The sequence below is a fragment of the Rhinolophus ferrumequinum genome, chromosome 28, assembly GCF_004115265.2.
Source record: "Rhinolophus ferrumequinum isolate MPI-CBG mRhiFer1 chromosome 28, mRhiFer1_v1.p, whole genome shotgun sequence".
NCBI lineage: Eukaryota > Metazoa > Chordata > Mammalia > Chiroptera > Rhinolophidae > Rhinolophus > Rhinolophus ferrumequinum.
The window spans coordinates 12,862,156-12,886,259 of NC_046311.1; the positions used below are offsets into that span (position 1 = coordinate 12,862,156).

Genomic DNA, 24,104 nt, shown 5'->3' on the forward strand with positions numbered 1-24,104 from the left:
GACAAGTGGCAAAACTGGAATGCAGTCAGAGGACTAGACGGTAGGTAGTAATATATCCATGTGAATTTCCTGATTTTCTGATGATTATATAAGAGAAGGTCCTTGTTTATAGGAAATAGCCTCTAAAATATTTGGGGGTGGATGGGTAATAGGGTATCATATCGGTAATTTACTTTCAAATTGTTCAGGAAAACATTTCTTTGTACTGTACTTGCAACTTTTCTGTAATTTTGCATTGAGATTGTTTCAAAATAAAAAACGCTACAATCCCAACTTCACTTAATCCCACAGAGGACCACCAGGGGGAGTCCTTAGACCAAAGAGTTGGTTTTGGCCCTTGGCTTGCTGGATTGAAAAGAGTTTCTTTCTTTACTTTAAAATAGGAAATTTGTATGGGTTTTTGTTGCTTCGGCATATGGACAGGGAGATAAACTAGAGGCAGTTATATTAACCTTAGGTTATCTCTATGAAGTTGAGAACAGATTTTCTGTTTTGATTTCATTTCTTTTGGCTAGAGAGTCTCAACCTCAGCACAGGTGACATTTTTAGGCTGGATTATTCTTTGTTGTGGGGCTGTCCTGGGCATTCCATCATGTTTAGAAGCATCCCAGGCCTCAGCCCACTAAATGTCAGTATTTTTCTCCAGTTGTGACCCCCAAATACCTCCAGACATTGCCAGATGTCCCCAGGGACACAAAAATCACCCCCGGTTGAGAACCACTGTTTTTGGCAACGAGATGTTTTCTGCTCTGGGCACTTGGACTCCTATTTGCTCAACAAGGAGCCTAGTAGGTATCGATCACCCTTAGTGTAGCTGGTACATATTGGGGTGGGGGGCAGCTTCGGGTGATGGGAACTGAACCCCAGGGCATGAGATGGGTGCTCAGCATTGCATCACCTCGGGGTGCTGTTCTGTGCACAGACAAGCCACAGAGCCTGAGGTGTCAGGAAGGATAAGGCCTGGGTTCAAGGAAGAAAAGCAGCAGGGAAGTCCGGAGCGGGATGCAGTCTCCTCCTTTCCCATGGCAGCCAGCACCCAGTCGCTTCCAACTGGCTGGGCAGAACCTTAAGATGCTGCAGAATGGCTGGTATACTACTTTTTGTTCTTATTAAAATGCCGTTCTTTTGTACTTCTCCATCTCCTTGCCTTTCCGTCGTCTGACGCAAACCTCCACCCTTCACCTGCTCCCAGGGGCCCCAGCATACCCCAAGCATTCAGGTTAAGTTCCCTGTGGCCATATTATCAGTGATTTAAATGCAGTGAGTGACCGTCCCCCCATATTCAAGAGCACTGCACTGTTGGCCTCACTTTGACCATGGTGCCCTTTGGTTTTTCTCAACCTCTGTCCAGCCCGCTTCCCATTACAGCTGTGTCTTCTGTAAAAGGTGCAATTCTCCCCAGCTCTTTACATAATTACCAGGTATAAAGTCCGCCGTGGCCTGGGAGGGATGGGGATATGCACCCGGGGACCACTTTGAGGTGCCAAAGAATTTGGCGGACAGGGTAAGGAAAATGTCACCCCCTGGAAATAAAGCTAGTTTAAAACAAATGCATCATGCCTGCCTTTGGTCAGCTGCACAAGTGATGCCCCCTCTTGCGGAGAGAGCCAGCCTCCCTCCCTGGGCACATGGATGGGAGCAACCTTGCCAGTGTGTGGCCCAAGGCAAGTCACTTTACGTCTGTGAGCCTCCGTCTGTGAAATGACAGATTTACAGGGGAAGAGCCATGATTCTGTCACATAAAATAAAATCCATGAACATGTCCTGCGCCAACTGAGTCTAGATGAAGTTAAGGTTGGGCCATTTGCAAAAAAAGGCATTTTATGTCGTCGGTCCTTTTAAACAAGGTGGCATTTGGTCCTAAGAACTTTGTGAACAGGTTCCCAGCTGCCCACGGCACTCGTCAGCCCCAGGACAGGCTGGGCCAGCCACTGCGATGAGGGTATGTGTGTTCCAAGGCTGTCTGGTTGGCTGCCTGTAGTGGGAATGCTTTGGGAATAAAAGTTTATGTCTGATTCAGTTCTAAACATGTTAGACCATAAGCGCTCAGTGGGCAAAGAGCTCTAGGGGCTCCAACGGCTCCCCTCCCCCACCAGAGATACTTAGCTGCTGGTTTTAACCTCAGGTGAGTCTCCTGGGGGAGGTTGAATCCGTATCAGTCATCAGCCCAGCCCTGGCTGCTGTCTCGCAAATACACCCACTCATTTCCCCACTGGCCCCTCACACGGACAGGTCTGGTCAATTCACGCTCGTGCTGGGTAGTGTTGGGTTGTGGGCCTTACCCCCATTTTCTGACAGCATCATGCTACACCCCTCCCGCTAGGTGGTCACAGGAAGAACTGCCTGGAGCTTCGTTCTGTTGCACAAACCTGTCCCTGTGGCCACAGCTGATGGGACCGGTGAACGCCGATGAAGGCAGACCAACCAGGGCCAAGAAGCAGACTCAGAAAGCTCACCTGGGAGATGGTGGTGGCCTTGTCATTTGTCCCATTCACTGCTCCAAAGCAAAGGGGTCCAGGTGACATTTAATGCTGGTCTTAGGGTTCCCAAGGCCCAGCAGCACCCTTCCCTGAAATTCTGAGTCAACCCTGGGATCCTAAAACAATGCCCCTCACCCACTTTTGTATTTTCCTAAGTCAATTCTAGTTGGTGAATTTCCTTTATTTGCAGCCGAAGGGTTCCTAGCAAAACAAGCTTCTGATCTTGCAGAGAGGACACGGTCAAAATCGCATGCAGCATGGAACCCATGGTGCAAGTGTTTCAGTTTCTGTGCGGAAAGAAGCTGTAACCTAATTAAATCAGGCTTGGCAGCCATAGGTGAAGGGGCTTGCAGTCTGGGACAGAAAGGAAGCATCCCTATAACCAGCCTCTCCACCCAAGCGGGCGTCTGTGGCCTGAAGAGGGGCTGTTTGCCAAAGGACACCCTGGGGCTGGAACTCTGGGATTTCTCCCATGACTTGGTCCCATCAACATTCTCTGAAGCTAAAGACCTTCCACGTAATGACATCAAACCGTTCTGGAAACCACAAATACCACCATTTCCCCCACTGGTCAGCACCTGTGTTTAACTGTCGTGCCTTAGAAAGAAATACAGGCTCCTTTGCTGTGGGATGTTAACTCTTTTATTAATTTAAGGTTAACACTGTATCTGCTCTGTGGATTTCTTTTTTTCCGGAGTTGTGGATTCACCAAACACCCGCTGGATTTTGTCCCCCAGCCCCCCAGGGATAAGTCAGATGCATTACAGTCAAAGAGCGGGGCAGGGCAAGATGGAGAAGGACTGAGCTGGAAAAAATTTAAGGCAAATGTTACCCCTTATTGCAGGGACTCGATCAAGCAGATCTGTGCATTTCAATGAAAATATATGAACTCTTTGTCAGAATAACATTGGTACAAATCAGAACATTTAGCTTATAAAAGGCCTACACAGGTTTGGCAGAAAGAGGTCCAACCGTGTCGTTGGGCTCAACCGTCCCGCGTTGCAGAGGCCAGGTGTGTTTTAAAAGCAATTCCGCGAAACGGGAAGTGACAGATGATTAACAATTCACGGGCTGGGGTGACACGTGTTAACAGGAACTGCTTGGTTGTTGGGGTCTTTTTTGGCTGGCCCCCGGGGACACCTTCAGAAGGCTGTGCAGCGGGTAGAGGGGGTCACTCGGGCCACAGGACTCCTACAGACACAGACAGAAGGCAGTAACAGGGAGCACTCGGCTCACGCAGAGGACAGTCCTCCAGAGAAGGAAAGGCTCTCCCCATCCGGGGCTGGAATCTGACTTTCGAAGCCTGCGATTTCAGAAGTCGCTGGCTGTGTAGGAATAGAGGCTCCGTCCCCAGTGGTCGCACGTTTTATGTCCCCAGGTCTACCTTATCTATAGTCTGACCAAACCATGCCCCCCACCAGCCTGCTCTGCGGCAGGCAATGAGCAGGTGTGCCGTGTGGCCCTTCGTCACGCGTGGGGACAGCCAGGTTCTGTGGGCTGGACCCAGTGGCTGAGACTGACTACGGAGCTGCGGGAAGCTGGGAGAAGAGCGATGTGTGAGGCCAAGCGTCTTGACTGTCTGCTTTGGTCTGGAAGCTTCAGTAAACTTGTGGTCCCAGAGGCTGCTCAGAAGCTGGAGCTGTGGATTCCCAGAATGCACTGGGTTCCCGGGTGGAATTTGCCAGAAGAGTGCAGCCAGCCAGTGCGTCTGGGAGGAGCTGCTCCTGAAGGCCCACCGCCTGATCTGGGTGCCCCGAGATGCTGCCGAAGGGCCTGGCTCCTGGGGGGTAAAGCTGTCAGGCAGGGTACCACCCCGAAACGGGCTCTGGCCCACGGTCTGGAGACAGGTGGACAGACGGCCGGACGGCCCGCAGGGGCCGGAGCCCCTACCCGGCCAGGAGGCACGTACGGCAGCAGAACTGGATGAAGAGCTTCCGTTCACACAGCCTGTTGGACTTGACCATCTCGCAGAACGTTTCGTCAGCTGGGGCCCCACCAGGAGAGAGAGCAGGGATATGTCAGACTTTGAGGCGTGTTTCATGGTTCTAACCATCCCACTGTACTGGGCCGGGGGAGGGGACACGGAGTGGGGGTGGCAGCCAGGGCAGCCCTCACAGTCACCCTGCTGACATACAGGGACTCCTGCTGAGCCTGGGAGATAAAGGGGGTTCAGGAAGTCTGGGCGTGCAAAGCGCAGGTCAGGAGGACATCGGGGCAGTGCCAGCGGGGTCTCGGTGCTCATGTGCACCTCCTTGCAGACAGCTGTGCAGGGGGTGGGCCTAGGACAGGACTCTGGGGGGGGCAGGGGCAGGAAGAGAGGCTGTTGCTGTGGTCTGGGGGGAGGGAAGGAACGGGAGAGAGACAGTCAGCAAGGCAGATGGAAAGCTGACGGGGAGGGCAAGAGCCATGGAGGTCAGCCCCACCGCTTGGCCGCTGGCTTTTGAGAATGTGTAGCCCTTCATGGGACCCACAGACCGTCCTGTGACCACCTCACTTTCCTGGGCTGGACACATAACCTAAGCAGGTGACTTCCTAAAAAGGGAGAAGGGGCACTGTTCTGCAAACCAGAAAAATAACCAAACACCGAGGCAAGGAGGCCATCTCGTGGTCTGCAGGGCGTGCCCAGGGCTTTCTCTGCAGGCCCGAGGCTCGGCCAGGCCAGGCCCAGGGCCAGCTCTGTGCCCAGGACAGTGCGGCTCTGGTAGCTCCCTCTCCTGCACGCCAGGTCGCGGTGCCAGAGTCGGCTGTGCGGCTTCTCCTGTGGCTTCTGCGCCTTGGAAGTCCCCTTCCCTGCCATGGCTCCTGGACCAGCTCTCCAGGCCAAGTGCTCTGCCAACCCTTCCTCTTGCCTGGAATCCCCAGACTGGTCTTTGGTCTCCTCTGACTCCCTTTTTTTACCCAGAGACCCAGGCTCTCAAATGGCACTGACGTGGGTCCTCCTTGTGGGACATGTGGGCTGAGACCCTTCAGGCCTCCTACTTTGACCTCCAAGGTCGGGCCTCGCCTAATGGAAGTCACCACACACAGGCGCCTGGGGCTCATGGCATGAGAGTGGGAACGGTACAAGAACAAAATAATTTTTAAGAGTCACTCAACAAACAGACCAGTGGTAGCTGGGCTGCTGGCCGGGATGCCTCTTGTGGTCAACGTCAGAGGCCTAAAGGAAAGGGAGGAGGAGTAGGGCAGTCCCAAGATGGTCAACCAAAGTGGGGCAAGCACGCCTGTCCAGAGGGGCTGCCGTTCCTGCATTTCCTTTGCGTTTTGACCAGAGGCCAGGGGACTGAGCTCCTCCAAGGGCAGACCTGGAGGTAGCTCAGTGCCCCGCCCGTCCGTCACCCAGCCAGCGCTCACCGTTGCTGCAGGTGTGGTTGCTGATGCACGAGGTCCCCAGCTGCGTGAAGCCCGTCTTACATCGGCTGCAGTTCCTGCTGGAGCCTTCACAACTCAAGCAGTTTTCATCACACCTGTGGGGGGACACGAGTTCCCGTCACTGCTTGGTGAAGAGGCCTAACCCCTCCTACCACCTCTGATCTGTGCCCACCCCCTACTGCAGCTGTGTCTCCCATGATGGCAGACACACGCTTTGGCATGTCCTTCCTCCCGTTGGACTGCACTGGTGCCCAGGGAGGGCGGATACAGTCATGCCAGCTGGCAGGCGCAGGCCCAGAGCTGAGCACAGGCGGAGGTCTCCAAGACGTCCTGCGGCCCACCTGTGTGTCTTTCTGGGCACCTGGCACCCACCCCAAAGGTGGCTCCCAGAGTAGTGTCGGCACCCACTCTTGGGGCTCAGGCCAGGCTCCACCCAGTGATGTGACAGACCTGATGGTGGAGCTGGCCTGGGGGCTGCTGCCGCTCCCTCCCCTGGGGCAGCGAGTGCCCTTCCGATCCTGCCCCAGAGGTAGGACCCGGGGCTGTTGCTCAGAGCACTGCGACCTCAGGGGAGGGTCTGCACAGCACGGCCCTCAGGCCACACCCAGAAGTTTAAGTCTGATCAGAACAGTCACACTCATTGATCTGTGGACTGTCTGACTCTGCTTTCACAGGGGTGGAGTTGAGTAGCCATGGCACAGACTGTGTGGCCAGCAAACCCAAATCCCCGACTGTTGGGGCCCTGTACGCAAAGCTGGTGGTCACCGCTCAGGGCCACGTGTGGGCCTGCTGTCCCCACCGCCTTTTCCCAGTCCAGCCCCCAGGGACAGGGTCTCCACCGTGCTCCCGTCCGCTGCCGGCCTTCCCCGTCTCTGCCAGCTACAGGCCGCACAGGCCCCAGATGTGGAGCTCAAACGGGCTGGGCAGGAGCCTGGCTGCTGACCCCTGGGCCCGCCCTGTGTGGGCAGTTCTTTGTTTATGGCGCGATTCTGCCATCGGCTGCCTGCACAGAGCCACCCGCCTTCCCTCAACCCGGATGAGAGGCGATTTTTGTTCAGAAGGGAACACAGCTGGGTCAAGAGCCAGAATTAATTAGGCGCTGTGTGGATACACAGTGAATGGAAAGGGAGAATGGAGAATGAGGGGTTACAACAGACACGCATTGACTGGGGAGGAAAATGGCTTTATCATGAGGAAATCGTCAGGATCTTTCATTTTTCTCTAAAGTATCAAATGTAAAGTTTTAAGGAAGTCCAAGGACACTGTTTCCTTCACTACCACCAGTGTGAACGCACCGCAGTCTGTGGCATCTGCTCCTGGGGTGTGAGCACCTCCCAACAGGCGCCTTGTATCCTGCTTCCTGCCCTTTCCCAGCTACACAGTGCTCAGCACATAGTAGGTGCTCAGCCACACAGTGCTCAGCACATAGTAGGTGCTCAACAAATGCTCCTTAAGTGAACAAAGGACCGAAAGCCACCAACTGAGTTGTGGACCTGGCAAGCACTCACTGCTGGGCTCCCGTCCTCTGTAAAGGGGTTCCTGTCTGCTTACCACACCCACCGTACTGGTGGGAACTGACACACGCGTCCCCGGGCTCCTGGGGAAGGGGCCGCCAGACTCGGCCCTCCCGCCACGCCTCATGTTGCCCGGCAGTCTCCAGCGGAGCCAGGAAGGCTGTCTGATGGGGCACATACCTTCTGCACACTCTGTGGGGCAAGCCCGGCATGCCCTCCGGGTAGAAACCCTCGCCACAGGCCGGGACGCATTTCCAGTCTTGGAAGTGGAAATCTTTGGCACAGTGGATGCATTCTTCTCTGCCGGGCCCTGAAGGGTGCGGGAAAAGGAGCAGATGTCAGGGACCGCCCATCTCATGTCCCGGGCCTGCTGCAGTGCCTGAGACCGGGGTGCTGTTCAGACGCCCCAAGGCCACCATCGCAGCCAGAATTCCCAGGTGCCCACTGGGTGTCTGCACTGGGCTGTCCTCGCTACCTCCCCACGTCACAGATGGGGGCATGGAAGCAGGAGCCAAGCTCAGCACAGCCGCCCACTGCCCATGCCATGTTCATGGGTCCTGATGCCAAGCGCTCCCTTTCCAAAAGGCCTGGGGTTTACTTCTGCCACGTGTGGCTTTCAGCGCTTGAAACGTGGCCGGAGCAAAAGGAGATACGCTGAGAGTGTAAAATACAGACACTGGATTTCAAAGTCTTAGTGTAAAAAAGAATGTAAAAGAGTCATTTACAAAATGTTGACCACATGTTGAAACGACAGTAAAATACTAAAATAGATACATTGGGTTAAAGAAGATATGTTATAATTATTTTCACCTGCTTCTGTAGGAAATTTTAAAATTGTACCAGTGGCTGACATTTGTGGTTTGCATCCTCTTTCTGTTGGACAGAACGTTGTATACGCTCATGGGGGAGACAGAAAGAAGAGCTTTGGGGGGATGGTGTTGACAGACAAGCAGGACATTTTCAACCACAGAGAACAAACCACTAAGGGCTCCTGAGGTGGGGGGTGGCGGCTAGAAGAGATCAAGACTCATGAAGAAAAACCGCAGCTCAGCCAAGAGGACTCAGCCTGGGCAGACACTGGTCTGGAATGAAGAAACCATGCTTTCCGCCCATGTCTGTCCATCCGTTCGTTCGTTCGTTCGTTCATTCACGCTGATGGGGTGTCAGAGAGAGGCAGCGAGGTGGCTGGGGGGCCGACAGCTTAGAGCGTTGGACACGGGGCAGAACTCCTCTCAGATGCGTATAGTGATCACGGTCCCTCGCTAAACTTCTTCCTCATTTTAATTTGATTGTGGTCTCAGATGGAGGCCTGACAGCGAAGGCAGTGACATCTGGCCCTCTTCCTGGAGTAGCTTCTGGACGATGAAGCGGCCGCTTGGCAGGCCCCGGGCCTCCCGGAAGTGGGGAGTGGCAGCCGAGGACAGGTGCTTCTGACACCGACCCACACAGGACACGGAGTAAGAAGGCTCCCGGAGACTCAGAGCCGGGAAGAGGGGCTGCTCTCCCCAGCAGCTGCCCGGGGGTACACGCACACATCCCAGGAGCTGAGAAAGAACCCAGGCTGGGGGGCACAGGGAGGAGGGGAGACCCCCAGACAGCCTGAGACCCACGCATCGCTGACTTAAAGCCCTGAAATGATGGAGAAGTCGCTGGATTGAGATGAGAACACCTACAAAGACGCCATAAAGCTGTTTGCTACCAGGCAGTTGGGAGAAGACGAAAAAGGAAAGTCAATTGAATTCCTGAAATCGAAAGCATTAGAAAGCCGCACGCCTGACTTTTATGGATTCCAGTGCCGATGACATTCAAGTGACACCAGTGATGCTCCTTTAGTCAAACGGGGCTGAACACCCAGTCGAGGAAACAAAGAATACAAATGATAGATAAGGAGACACCAGAGCGAACTGCTAGGAGAAGCTGCTGTGCTGTCAGCCGCCGAGAATACTTCCAAACGCCGCTTTGGGGGGCTGTGCCAGGGGGGTGGCACTTCTCCCACGGGCTGCGAGGCCCCGGGCATGTCCACACCTGGGAAGCACAGCTGGTGCCCACGTGGGGCTCACACGGCCACTCTGGGAGGGTGGGCCCGTCCTGCCACATTTGCCAGAACCCATATCACAGCAACTGATTTAGCAGAAACCTCATGCGTAAATGGTTACTGCAGCGAAAAACTCAGAGACACCCAACGTGGGTTTCTCAGAACGAGGACCAAAGTGCTGGGTCAGGAAGGAGAGTCGAGAGAGAGAAGACTTAACCTGAGACGCATCTGAGCCCACAGACTCCTAATGTGTTTCCACATCCTGGTGCAAATGACTGCAGCATGAAACGCGATAAAACGAATGCATTCTCGGCTATTCTGCATAAAAACGGTGCCTGGAAGACATCTGTGCTATGATTTTTGTGGAGACTTATAATATACATAAAGCTGTTTACTGGAGTCTCTTCCTCTTTGAATAAAATGTTCAAAATAAGTGAAGATAATGTACAGAGAACGAAGGTGCTGCTTTACACAGCCTCTTTTTTTTCACCCCCAGACTCCAGCCCCGTCTCTGAGTCTTTGTAGCACCTCCAGCAGAGCCTGTTCACAGCAAGGGCTGAGCCTCCAGGCAAGACAGCTGTGTCGCTGCCGGAGACCCAGGTTGTTCATTCCAAGTGGGCCCTGGTGGTTTTCCTTTCTTTCTTTTCTTGTTTAATTTTAAACGTTGTGATAAAACGTCCGTAAGATAAAATTTACCAGATGAACCACTTTCCGGGGTACAGCAGTGGCCTGAAGTGCAGTCCCCTGGCTGTGCAGCCGGCACCACCGTCTGTTCACCCCCCGGAGCTAGATCATCTCTCCAAACTGAAACTTCATACCCGGTCAGCTGTGGCCCCTCCCCGGGGCTTTCTCGGTTTCAAGGGAGTTAGTCCACCCAGCTGGGTGAGCCAGGTCCCAGGACTGTGGCACAGTGAAATCAACGGCCTTCCCGTGTGGGCGATGAAGTCACTCACCCACGCAGGTCCGGCAGGTGTGGTGGCATTCCCCACATCTGATCAGCTCAGAATCAAAGTAGGTGCCCGGTTCACAGTCTGGAACGCAGCTGCCCCGTGCAAGGCTGTTGCAAAGGAGAAAAAAAAAATTTCCAAATTCTAAGGGAATGACAATTTGCCCTCCAACGCCTTTCAGGAGAGGAAATGAAAGTCTGTGTCACTTAAAGTTCCAGCTAATGAAAGTAGGAAAAGCTGTCCTGAAGCCAGTTAGAGTCCGGGCTGGAAGCGACAGCCTGGCCACCTGAAGTAGAGTAATGGGCCCAGGTTCTGTCCCCAAAGCCCGGTGGCATGGGTCCTGGGGCAGAAGGCCAAGTCCTCACGTCCTCCCCTGGTCTGTGATGGTGTCTCTTCCCTGACATTAATCAAACTTGAACCCAGACCCTAAGAGGAGAACTTGAGCACGTGTGGGTTACGCCTGGTGGCCCAATGGCTCAGTCTCCCTGCCTCTGCGCCTTCCGCAAGTGCTAGCAAGACTGACCCTGGACTGAACCTGGATCTGTTCCTGCCTCTTCCTTGCTTGAAACTTTCGGTCCTTCACAATGGAAATCAAATGCACGCTTGAGCCCTGCTGGATGCGGCTCCTGCCCGCCTGTCTCACCTCTTGGGTGGACAGATTCAGGAGACTGGAGCTGGACTGCCCACTTCGGGACGAGCCTCTGCCACGTCCTAGCTGTGTAACCGTGACCCCGGGACAAACCGACTGACCTCTCTGCACTCCATCTCCTCTCCTGTTCATTGGACAATCGTGGCTCCTGCATCGTACAGTTACTTTGAGGAGCAAATGAGCAAAACCTCGTACAGCACAGGACCGGTGTCTGGCACCCAGCGGTGTGAATGCATGTCAGCTACTATCCTTTCTCCAGTTCCCGAGATCTCACTGCTGCATGAACCTGTGTAAATGTGTCTGCCACTAGAGAGGGGACAAGTGCTCTGGGGTGTGTGTGTGGGATCCAGGCTCCTGCACGCAGAGGGAGATGGTGGCGGGGTAAAAGCCTCTCCCTGGAGGGCGGACGCCCACCCAGGGCTCTTCCTCAGCGTGGCACCAGGGGACTGGCTGTTAAATCGGGTCTTTAGATGCAAATCCTTCCTGCATGTGTCCCCTTAAAGAGATGGATGGCGGGAGACAGTGTCCCTGCTCGCACCGCTTTAATATGACAGGGATGATCTGAAGCCACAGCCTAAGAGGAGACCGGGCCATAAAAGGAAGCTTTCTGTGGATTATGGCCGCCCACGTTTCTGGTGTCCGGGCCTCTGAGCGCTAGTCATGGCTGGAGCCCCTCTTTCCGCGCTGTGGCTGCTGCATTTTCACCCCGTGAAGCCATTGCTGGCTGAGGGGCTGACTTCCTCTCTCGCACAGGATCCACAGGACACACACGCCAGCTCCCTGGGGCCCCAGTACTTCTCCGCTGGGAAATGGGTTCCAGATTGGAACCACCGAGGCTTCCCGGCTCACACCTCAGTTTCCAGCGTGGAGGAGAGGTGCCATCACAGCCGCCTCCCCCAGAACCCCAGCTGCGGCAGCTCAATGTCTCCTTTCTCTTTTGGGAACTCCTTCCTCCACTTCACTCTTCCACCCCAACCCTGCCTCCCCCAGCCTACAGATTTAAATGACAACTGGGGGGCCAGCTTCCTCTTCCTTTCCCCGGACTTCTGGTGCCGGGGGGCGTACACCCTCTTCTCTCCTGCTCTTCTTCTCCCTGAACTTGGAGAGAGGGCAGGCTAAGGGGATCCCCACGAGCCAGAGAGAAAAGTGTGAGCAGCAATCATGCCTGCATCAGAGGTAGCTGTGAAGGCTAAATGGGGGCCGTATTGTGGGGGCACCTGGAAAGAGTGCTCATCGTTTTCTTCCTTCACTCCTCACTCGGAAGAAATTCAACTCTGAGGGTACATTTCAGTCCCCGCAGCGTTGGGGTGGAAGGGGGCGGAGGGTGTGCAGGCCCCCAGCACCTCACCCTGCACAGGCAGCTCCTGCCAGGGTCCCCAGCGTCCTCATCACCTGGGGTCCTGCAGAAATGCAGTCACTGGCTCCATTCAGCATCTGCATTTCACCCAGAGCCCGGGCGACGGCAGTGCTCGGGCTGGGTGAGAAGCATAGCTCTTGCAGCCCCTTCCTGGACCCGTTTCCTCCTTTGACCCCGCCAGGTCTTCTGGTCGTCCTCGCCATGCCCTCTCCCCAGTTCTTAGATCCAAGCTATTACATATGCGAACACACGTCGAGAACCCCTCCCTCCGGGGTTCCTTGCCCTGTGCCCCACACATGCTGCCATCTCTGCCTTCTTAAATCCAGTCAGTCATTTGTGGAGAACGTGGGCCCGGGTCAGGCACGATTCTACGCACTTTACGTGGCTTCACGAGGGAGTGTAATATCAGTCCCACAACCCTCCCCATTTTACAAATGAGGAAATGAAGATGTATGATTTCCAGTAACCTTCCCAGCGCAGCAGGGCCAGTAAGTTGACCTTCCTTGTTGTCCCTTAAAACGCGGGTCCTGCCTCTAGACACGGCACCATTTTGAACAAAATGCTGCCCAAGCTTCCAGACAGTTACTTGGAAGAACAGGTCATGACGATTTGGTCGCATTAAGTGCGGTTGGGTTGCATTAAATGGGCTAAACAAACACTTCAAAATATTCCAATGAAAGTCACTGACCCAGTAAAATGCTTTTCAAAGGAGACATGCTGAGGGTGGTGGAAAAGGGAAAACCGGGACTTTAAAGATCTAAAGGGCACCCTTAGTGAGCAGGCTCCCCCACCCAGGAGCCACCAGAGCTGGGAAAAGAGAGAGAGAGGGCAGAGCGTGCAGAGGAGGGAGGGAGGCCTTATTCAGATTCCCACCTTGCCCAGACGGGGACGGAAAGCAGAGGAGGTGGTGGGGCTACTGGTGCCTTAAAAAAGGGGGCGCCCTGCTTCCGGCAGCCAGCCCCACTTTACAAGATAGTATCAGTGCTCCCTTTTACCAATTCTCCAAATGTTAAATAAAAATGTAGAGGTGTTTACCCATCCTCTAACTTTTTATCTTAAACACTGATCTCTCAGCGAAAATCTGATTTTGACAGACTCTTCATCTTTACCCTGGAAGCCTGTGGACTTCTGAAAAATTTAGCTTTCAGGACCAAGTTGCCCAAACTTGGTACATCGATCACAGAAAAGAAACAGAGCAGGAATATATTGCGATTCTCCAGGTTCAAGGGAAGGGCTTTACCTGAATCCTTCTTTACAGACAGTGCACTTCTCGGGTTCACCAATGCACTTTTTACAGCTTGGGTGGCATTTAAGGCAATTTTTCTGACCTGGAGAAAAAGACGACGAGGAAAAGAGAAGGGGGAGAAACGATGTGAATTGAATCTGGGCAAATGAGACTCCAGTGTTTCAAAGCAGGGCTGACAAAGCAGCTCGTCACCAAGTGGCGGTCTCCAGAATAGACGCCATAGACACGAAAAGGCCAGAGGCCATGTCAAGACTGCAGGCCCAGGATCAGACGCCCTTTCTTTTCTGGAGTAAACTGAGTCCTCAAACAACCCTGCTGGGCCCGTCCAGAGGAGACCTGCTCCGGTTCTGCTCCTAACAACAGGGACTGAAGCCAGTTGGCTCCTGGCTGACCAAACAGAGATGACTCAGGCAGCCTTTATGAATGTGACGGGGACCCGCCCAAGGACGCCTCCGAGCTCCCCCTACTGCCCTCACAGGGGTCTCTACTGAACACGTGGAGGTCGTGGACAGAGACATGAATCTATGACGCCCACCCTACCTCCTGGGGAAATTCTGGGGCATCACAGCTGCCACCAGCATGTGCCTAAATCATTATCTAGGTCATTCCTTCTGGCGCGTCATCGCCAGCACAGCACCTTGCATTCTGGGCCTGGAAGCCAGGGGCTGTTTGCTGCACCTCATGCATTCCACACGTTCCGGGTGCTCAGGAGCACACGTGGGGTCAATGAGGGTGGCTGCTTCTTGCCGTGGGAACAGGGTGGGGGGGAAGGCGCCCCGAGAACAGGTCTGGTTGGCAGCTGAGGGCAGGTGTGGCAAAGGCTGTGAAATGCATCTTGAGTGACAATTTGTTTCCTTCTAGGGTCTGGTTATTCGACGGCTTTCTGTGTCGTCAGGACGTCCTGGCTCCCTCTCCACGGCAGTGCTGTGACACACCCATCACTGGTCCTTTCTGCACAGTCAAGGGCCCGCACCTACATGATGGTCAATGTCCATACGGTGCCTTCTTTGAACCTGCTTGAGAACTATCCTCCATCAGTGTAACCCAAATCCCCTCTTTTGTCTCTTCTGGGGGGAGCTGAGTTGGTGAGACACTGGCGTGGGGTCCTGGACCCCAAAGCCCTTGCCTATCTGCCCACCTTCCTGCAACTGGGAGAACGACAGGACACCTGGCTTCTGAGCTCAAGACCCACCAATCCTGGGCCCTCTGCCCTCTCTTGGCTTTGTTTCCCCATCTGTAAGATGAACAAAGCACCGCCCACCTCTTAGGGGTGTGGTCACCATGGGTCAAGTGCGCCAAGAAGACTAACCCGTCTCCTCTGGCCAGCAGCTTCCTCTGCATGTATGGAGCCTACAAACCTGCCCACACTTCAATCCCAAGTTCAGCTCAGCAGCTCTTCCCAGGACGGCCTTTCACCCAGTATGTCCAGAGGCTGGTGCCGGCTTCCGCGGCTGCCCCACCCTGCCTCATGCACTCGTCCAGGGCTACAGCGGGGCCCACAGCAGTCTATGCCGGAGGAGAAACCGCCGGACAGACAGCAGGGCCTCCTCTTCTGATAGCTGAAATCTGACTGAGCCTGAGAGTGGCCGGCCCAAGCCACCTCAGTGCCCATCTTCAGTGATGGACAGATTCGCAGACGTGAGACTCCTTGGACCCCGGGCTCATTTCAACATCACTCTGATCACTCTGATCACTTTGAACTCGCCTGCTGGGTTGTGGTGTGTGATCCGCTATTTTAACTAAAGGATCTGAAGGCTTTGATTTCACCATCATTCTCTCCCTCCCTTCCAGTGAAGTGTCCTTTCTCACGGGAAGCAGAGGAAGGGAAAACCCCAGCAGGAGAAGGGACCCCAGGCCCGGGGGAGGGCCTCACTCATCACTTCTATGCCCCATGACATGCACTTACTTTCATCAGCATAAAATCCGGCAGGACAAAGGGTCACACAGGTGTTCGTCTCCTGCTGGTGATAGAACCCGCGGCGGCAGGACAGGCACTGAGTGGGACTCCTACCAGAGCAGGTCTCACACCCCTTGTGGCACCGGCGGCATCGTCTTGCTGCTGTGTCCCCAAAGTAGCCCAAGGGGCACACACTCACGCACTTCCTGGGGAAGCAGGAGCAAAGAGGCCCTTTCCAGCTGAGCTGAGCCCCACCCTCATGGCCAGCAGCACCACCCGCCACAGTCAGGCCAGCGGGCTGCAGGGGACCTTAGCTGTCCCCTCACCATCCGACTCCACCTCCCAAAACAAAGCCTGCAGGGGTGAAGGTTAACCAACCCACTGATGCCCACTGTCTTGGTGAGGGAAGTTGAAAGGGTCCTAAGTACACAAGGGAGGGCCAAGAATTTGGACAGGACACTGGGAACCCTCTCCTTTCCGAGTCACCCCCCAGGGAGGCACCACGTGATGGGATTTGACTTTTGGAACTTTCAGCTCCAGCAAAAACCCACCCACGGTGCCGTCAGGGAGCTGGTCTCCTGGGCAGTGAGCAGTCTGCAGAATGACTGCGTCTGCACAGGTTCAGGGCGACTGCAAGAGTCACGGCTGCACCCCTGCTCCCCCGCCCAGCCACACCCCTGCCTGGGCACTCAGGGATGGGAGCTCCCAGTGCAGAGCCCAGAGCGCTGACGTTTAGGACAGTGCTGGCCCCTCAAATGACATTTGTCTACAGTTCCCAAGTGGTCAGCCCTAGCACGCTCAATGTGACCCGTTTTAGTTTCACAAAGTGGAGTGAAAAAAGTTCACAAGCACGGACACGACAATGCCCCACCTCTGACTTCTCTGTCACAGACACGAATTACTTGTGTGATGAGAACACAGAATTACTAAAACTTCCCAAATGCGAAAGCAGTGAAACTCACTGTGATTTCCTTTCGGGGGCATTACATTCATTCCTAAGTCGGGCACACAGGTGTGAGTGGTTGAGAACACAGCTCGAAACAGGTCCCCTTGGCGGTGTGCTAAGGGCTCCCAGACATGCAGAGGGGAACCCCAGCCCGTTACCTGCTGGTCTTGGCGCTCCCCAGGCTGAAGTGGACACAGTTCAAGCACTGGTCTGCGCTGGGGCCATCACAGCCTTTGTCTCCACACTCCGGATGGCACACACCTTAAAGAAACAAGCATTTCCTTTCACCCATAGAGACGCTTTCTCAGTCCAATCCAGCCCCCTGGGACCCGGTATCAGGGGCTCGGAGCCCGGAAGGGTCAGGAGACACTTCCCTATGTGTGGCAGGCTTACGGGCTGGACGGCCGGACCACAGCCTTGGGCATCCACCCCATGGTAAAGCTGGCCACAGGGACCATGGAACCTGGCTCTCGGCACCCCTGTCAGAGGGTCTCAGGACTCTTGACAGACAGGCTGAGAACAGGAGAGCCAGCGGGGGCGGGGCCCCAGCTCTCTGACATCAGAAGAGAGTCTGGGACGGAAACGTGAGAGGCAGGGCACAACCTTTTCGGTGTGTCCCCTGCACCAAAGTCATGGTGCTGGCACCAGCCAGCAGTTTGGATTTCCATCATGAAGGACGGAGCAATATGATACGGGGTGTGCAGGGTGTTCGAAAAGCTGCTGACAGACAGTGACGATCCCACGGGAACGAAGCAGGAAAGACGAGGTGAGAACAGGATGGATTTTCATGGTTCAGGACCATGGGGCATGGCTGTCTGGGCAGGTCTGGGGCAGGTGGGGCTGGCCTCCCACGTGGGCTGCACCCCTTTCAGCAGACCTCCTTTTTGGCTTCCCTCCCTCTCATCCTCGGCAACGGGCCACAACTGTCTTTGTGTAAGTCCCATATCGCCTCCCCAATTTAACTCTGGGGGCCTGTGTCTCTTTGCACAAGTGAGGAGGACAAATGCAGGGAGCTCAGTGGACTCCAGCCAGCCTCAGCCTTCTGGGTCCTTCTCTCCGGGTGTGCCAGAGGGAAGAGCCCGATTTGAAACGTGGATCAGCGTTACGCTGGGGTGGGCAGGTCCACACCTGTCTTCTCACCGTGGCCTGACTCACGTGACCACAGCATGCCAAACCTGGCGTGCAGTGGGACGGCCCCACCATCACCCCCTCCCCGACCCTCCTCCTCTAGGAAATGGCTCAGGAAAGCCTGCCCGTGCAGGGAGGGGCCCAGTGGGCCATTAGGAAGGCTTCCGAGTCTTAGAAGGAAAAAAACAAACCTTCTGTAGGGTTTTAGTTATTGGAGGGGGTGGGCGTGAGTTCAGAAGCAAAGAGGAGGTGATTTGCTGGCCACCAGCATTTCACGGGGACGCGAGGGCAAGACAAAAGTCCCCATTCTCTAACCCACAATGGGTCTTTGCTGAGAAGCACAAAGCGCTCTTCATTCATCCTTCAAGGGCCTCCAGACCTTCCCAGTGTTAGGCCCGGTTTATTTTGCTTCCCTCCCCAAATGTTGGATATTGTTGCTATTTCCAGAGTTTTTATTGTGGGTCCCACTGTGAACCCCTCTCCCCTTTCCAAGTGGTGTTCATCCCCACTATACTACACCTCCTGGTCTGGGGTGGGAAGGACGCTGGAGTGGGTGCTGATGGTCGGTCGTGTCAAGTACGCGCAGACCGCCACCTCCGAAGCGGCCATTGAGCCAAACCACCCACCACCCGCTCCCCAGCTCCAGACTGTTCACTATTTTGGAGCCAGTTCTTGTTTGCATTGCTTCTCGTCCACCTCCGCCCAGTCCACTGATGGGGGCATCCAGAAATCTCCCTTCTGGGTGCCGTTTGTGCTGGAGACTTATGAGCTTGGCCACTGGGCTCCGGCCCCGGCCAGCCAGGACGGAGGCGGCCTCGCTTCGGGAGCAGTCTCTCAATCTTAAGGAGCTATGGGGGGGTCAGGGAACAGACAGGCCACTTCCTCACTCTCTCCTGGCACAGGAGAAGGAAATGCCACGTGGGCAGGAATGACCTAGAGATATTGTCCCAGCACCTGGAAAGGCAGTTGGCACAGGGAGGGGCTCAGTAAATACCTGCAGAATGGCTGAAGGTGAGAAAATGGACAAAAGGAGGGGGTGGAACTTGGGCATCCTCTCCATCCACAGACAGAATATTCTAGAATGTCCCAGGACAGGGATAGCCTCCCTTGGGGGAGGACCTGCCATGGTGCTTCTGGCTGCTGGCTCACGCATGTGGACTTCACCCCACTTTCTCCCTCCCAGGGCCTCTGTGCCGTGGAGAGGTTAGTCAGTAACCCTGAGGGGAGCCCCATGCAAGGCTGGGGTCCACCCAACTGAAGGGCAGCGGAACACCAACGGGGCATCTGGCCCCCCACGGGAGAGGTCAGTGACACTGCCCACACCGGGATGCTTTGCTAAATGTCTGTAGGCACCTTCCCCAGCACGGCTCTCTCCTGGAGTTACCTCCAAACACCCAGTATCAAGACTTGACTCCTCCACAAGGCGTCCTGAACAAGACACCTGGCTGGCCATCAGAGAGCAATCACTCATCGCTCCTCAGAGGGCCTGTGGTTTTTTCTGTACGGCTGTAACTCATTCTCCGGGTGAGCATGGGCCATTTGTGTTTCAATCTGTGCTTAGGTCCCCTTTTCAATGAGTCTTCAATTAGTCCTTAAGTCTTCAATTAGTGTGGAAGTTCCTGAGGAACCCATGGCCTCCTTGGGTCACTTCCAAAGGGGCCAAATAAGTGGGAGGTGCGGTCCCGTGCTAAGCCTGCTGGCTAACAGCTGACCCCCTGCAGGACAGTGACACAGGCTGATCCGGACACTCTACCTGAAATCTACTTTGTGACGCAAATCCAGAATTAAAACTGTACAAATGTTAGAAAGCAACCTGGGGGTTCTCGATGGCATTGTCATGACAGCTCAGATCAATTTCTGAAGCAACAGGGGGGTTTTGTAAGTACCATAGCCTTTTTTACTATGCACGCCATCCCAGAAAAGGGCCCTGGCCCCTCATGTGACACAATGGGGCAGGGGTGAGACGGAAGCATAGCGGAGGCTGGCTGCCAACCAGAGGAGCTGACGAGGATCCGAGAGCCCTCTCGCCGCAGGTCTGGTCTCCTTCTCGATGGCTTGGGACCTGGGCGAGTTACTTAACACTTCTGCCCTTGTCTGTTGTGAGTCTGCCACCGACAGTCCTGCACTGGACATGCCATGTGTCCTGTGAGTCCACAGCTGTGCCGGACAATGTCTCCAGACCGAGGCTGCACAGGCGCTCGGCTCCCTCAGGGCCACGTGGCTGACCACTGTCCAGAGCCACCCGCCGCCCACATACCCTCCTTTCCCAAAGCCTAGGCAGCCCCTGTTCTCACGACAACGACAGTCCTACCCTCCCCTTGCAGCCTGAGCACCTCCCGGTTTCCTGCCATCACCCTGCTCCCAGCCCATATCATGCCCTGGACCTGCGGAAGCCATGTCTAGGGTGCGGCCCAGCCAGGGCCGGCTCTTCAACCGGCATCCTGGGTGCGTCACTCATAGCCACGCCAGGTGCTCTCCGGCCACTGGACGCTGGCTCTGTCCCAGCAGGCTGTCCATCACCTCAAAGCTTTGCTCCTTCACTACTGCGGCCACTGAGGGTCCCTTCCTCTCCGGCCCACTGGGGCTGCTGCCCTTCCTCCCTGCTGGGCCCCAAATGGGTTCCACACCCTCACTCACTCCAGGAACACAAAGCCCCCTGTGCCTGGCCTTCCATCCTCCTCTGCCCTCATTCCCAGGGGCCGTGTTGGCTGAGTTGCCAAATGCTGCCTGCCTGCCTCACTGCCACCCCCTTCCCAGGCAGCTCTCCTGCAGGCTGTGATGGGGCACCTGACACCCCCACATGTCCCCTACTGTCCTTGGGGGGCTGGGCTCCATGCTCCACCCCTCACTCACCTCATCTCCTTTATGTCTCCCAGGGAGAGCTGGCCCTCCAGTTCTGCCTGCCCGGTGCCCTCTGCTGCTGCCCCCTGGGACTGGGCCCATCCCCCGCTGCAGAGTGGGCCAGGACCTGCTCTCTGCATTCTCCAGAAGCCTCCTACCTACCCAGGCGCCCCTGCAAGCTCCTGCCTCAAACCCCCTCACCGCTGTGATAAGCTCTGCAAAAAGGTGTTAATAATTATTGCCGCATTTGAAAATTACCCCTGACCTTCCCGCTGCTCTCTCTCCCTGGGTGAGCACCCAGGCTGGTCTGTGACCGAGATGCCACCACAAAGGGCACCGGGAGATGCCTCTCCCATATGCCTCTGGACTGTGCCTCAGACCCAATGCTGCTGCTCCCTCATCCCCTCTCCTACCTTTCCCTCCCTCTCCTCCGTCCCCCCTTCCTCCCCCCCCTCCTAGAAGCCCTGTCTCCCTTGGCCCTCCAAGACAGGGCACCCTCTTGCTCTCCCCCCATGTGTCTCTGGCTCTTCTGGCCGTTACTGGCACTTGCCCCCAGAGACTGCAGGGAACTTACAAGCATCAGGAACCGTGTCTGAATCCCGCAGAGCACCCCCAGCCCCCATCCAGGCCACACTCAGGGAAGACAGAGTGAGGGCTGCGGACCAGTCTTATAGTGAGATTTCAGGACAGGGTAAGGTTAGGATAGGTAGTAGATTTTAAGGAAAAAAAAAAATCATCAGTCCTTTATTAATAATTACTGAATCTTGCCACAGTTTATAAATCACAGGGGGAAACAGAGCAGATTAGTTCATACATAATTCAATGCTCCATTTTAAAGGAAAGGTACAAGAAACTTAAAATGGAATCGACCATAATTTATGCTTGATATGTATTGGTGGAATTCTCCATTTTGTTACTTCCCCCCACCGCCCCAGAAGCTATTAGATAACTCAAAGCATCAATAGTCTTAGATATTACCCATCATTTATCAAGGAGCTGTAATATTTCGCTAAGGAAAACATGCCCAACCAGAAATGCTCAGGTTCCCACAAATCACTGTGGGATGGTTCAGGGGGAAAGGAATACCTTTCTGCAGAACATGCTGACAGAAACTGTGACCAGCCCTGGCGTGGGAAGCTGGGGGCCAGAGCCAGAGGCCTGGCCCTGGTCAGCTGGAGGAAAAGCAATTGCATGGAAGCATCGTTACTTCCAGTGAGATTCTGAAGCCATTTTGTGTAGCGTCAGGACCTACTGACCTAAGGTCGTGAGACCCTCTCCTGGGTCTTTATCTCGGCCCTTGTGGCTGGTTTACGTCCCCACTGCCAGCTCCTTGTCTGGCTATGCTCATTCAGCCTGACCATCCTGGGCCCCCATTAGACCCTGGTCCTTCCCACATTCTGGCTGCAAGGACGGAAAGTGGATGGACTTGAGGGGGGCCAGGAGGCTGAGACCTGAGATGGGGGCCGCTGAGGAAAAGGGGTGTCTTAGGAGGAGACTCAGTAACCAGAGGGCTTCTGGTTGGGCATATGGAACCTCGGTTTCCCAGCCTGGGAAGGTTGGAGATACTTACTGGTTTGAAGCATACTTACTGGTCTGTAAAATATTAGAAGAGCCATGGGTGGAATGAGCTGTGTGAGTGCAAATTACCATCATTATTACGACTTCCAGGAAAGAAGGAAGACATACAATCATAACCCCCACCTTCTGCCAGGAACAGCCCACATTCTAAGAGCTGTCGTGGAAAGCCAGAACTCGCAGAGGCTAGCCACCTCCTCCGGCTTCAGGTTCATTACCTGTGTAGTCTTCTTCATCCTCGGGAACCTCGGCCTGGGACGGCGACACAGCGGCCTTGGGTGGCTCCAGCTCTGGGGCCGAAAGCTCCAGCATCCGGGATCGTGACTGATGGGAGCTGAAGGAGTTGTAGGGGTGCTCAGCCGTGCCGTACAAGATGAGGCTCCATTCCTTCAATTTCCCTGGAAGGCACCAAGCCCACAGAGTCACCCTGGGGTCAGGAAACCTCCCCTGGGAAGCTCTTGATGGACTTGGAGCCCTTGGCCCGGCCAAAGGCCTCTGAGACTCACAGAAGTGCCAGGCACTGCCTGGCTCCGGCCTCCAAGCTCTGCCCCCACAGCAGGGCTCTGTGCCCCCATCTTCAATTCCGAGTCCCCCAGGGCTGAGGACACACCTGCTGCCCAGGTCCCATCCTCTGCCCCCGGCTCTCACTGCAGCTTCCCTCGATAGCCCCACCCCCATGGCCAGCAACAGTCTTTTCCTGCCTCTTGGAATATCCAGTGGGTCAGTCTGGGGCCAGGCCTGGCCCTGCCCTCTGTCCTCTGTACCTTCAAATGTGACAAGTGGGCCACACCGAGGACTCCTGCTATATGGACCCTCAACCATGGATCACAGGGAGTTTGGTCTCGTTAGACTCTTTCCTTCGCAGCCAGCCCAGGGCAGTGGGGACATGTGGTGGGGTGGCAGTGGTGGTGCAAACCCAAATGTCCAGAGTCTGGGTGCAGGGTGGACCTCCTCGAACACACTGGATGGGATGTGGGGGAAATGAAAGCTGGGTGTGGGAAGGACCGTGGCTGACAGAAGCACCCAGCCACACACAGTGTGTGGGCAGAGAAGGGAGGCAGCAGAGATCCCGCCCCACCACCTGCGTCCACAGGGCAGTGATGGCCCACGTGCTGTTAGGTGTCTCATGCGTGAAGAGCAGTGGGAAACCTGCCCAATTTCCAGGGGAGCTCCCTGATGCGGAGAAATGCATCGAAAGCCGAGCGCGACACGTCTGGGGCTGGGTCTGCTGCAGGCCACGGCTCGGGGTCTCCCTTTCTCACCAGTGTCGCCGGCATGCAGAGCCGTGGGTCCACGGTGAGGCGGTCACTGCTGGCATTCTCAGACAAATGAGGGGCTGAGGTCCAGTGTGTCCTGCCCGAGGACATGCTGCCACCCCAGCCTGCAGTGTCTCTCCCACTGGACTGGCCCACCACATAAAGCAGCCCTACCAGCTGCGAGCCTCCTCAGGGAAGCCTCAGGACTGGCCCGCAAGGCCCAAACGAGGGACAGAGTCTTCACGAGCTCCCCGCCTGTGTTGGCTGGGAAAGCCCTGGCTTCCTCTTCATTTTCTGTCATTGGGCTTCTTGGCAATCGGAATATTTTAGGCAAGGCGAGCTAGTGCCGAGATTCTTCGTTATTTGTGATTTTTTGTCACTTTTGCCCCTACAGCTCTGCGCCTTCCTTGTGAATGGCAGGCCACCTGTCTTTAGATATCTGTCTAGGGGATACTGTCACAACGTGTGTTGCTCTGCCAGTGTACCTTTTCATTTGTTGCAATTCCAGGCATCGTTAAGGCTCCCGAAATCCTGGACGGGTCCCGGCTTGTCCACACGCCCCATAAGCCTGTGGCTGTGCCCTTCCAGTCCCATGTGGCGTGTGGAGGACAGAGGCAAAACCGACTTGCCGTTCACAGGCCACACTCAGGCGCTCCTCCGAACGGCGTCCGACTATGAATCTGCTACACAACGTGGCACACGGAGCACCGTGTCTTGGCAACCATCGCACTAGCCCAACCAAGGTCCTGGGCCCCCCCAAATGCCTGTAGCCCCCAAACCAGCCCAGGTCAGGCCTCGATCGCCTGGGTGTCTCCCGGCCAGGCTAGGATGGGGAGATGTATGTCCTTCGATCTGAAAAAGCAC

The 24,104-nt window shown here is 55.4% G+C and overlaps 1 protein-coding gene across 3 annotated transcripts in view; it reads right to left on the minus strand.

The window, feature by feature from the left end:
* Positions 1–3,104: 3,104 nt before the first annotated feature.
* Positions 3,105–24,104, minus strand: part of PCSK6 (proprotein convertase subtilisin/kexin type 6) — a 130,799-nt gene continuing 109,799 nt past the window's right edge. For 2 of the 3 annotated variants that reach the window (XM_033100068.1, XM_033100070.1), the window contains exons 14-22: positions 22,203–22,382; positions 21,999–22,037; positions 16,599–16,701; positions 15,504–15,700; positions 13,592–13,679; positions 10,352–10,455; positions 7,544–7,673; positions 5,832–5,944; positions 3,105–4,464 (exon numbers count right to left, since the gene is read on the minus strand). In XM_033100068.1, the coding sequence (XP_032955959.1) occupies positions 4,367–4,464; positions 5,832–5,944; positions 7,544–7,673; positions 10,352–10,455; positions 13,592–13,679; positions 15,504–15,700; positions 16,599–16,701; positions 21,999–22,037; positions 22,203–22,382 (1,052 nt within the window). In that variant the 3' untranslated portion in view covers positions 3,105–4,366. The remainder of the gene's footprint in view (positions 4,465–5,831; positions 5,945–7,543; positions 7,674–10,351; positions 10,456–13,591; positions 13,680–15,503; positions 15,701–16,598; positions 16,702–21,998; positions 22,038–22,202; positions 22,383–24,104) is intronic. The other variant, XM_033100069.1, reaches the window with a different exon arrangement.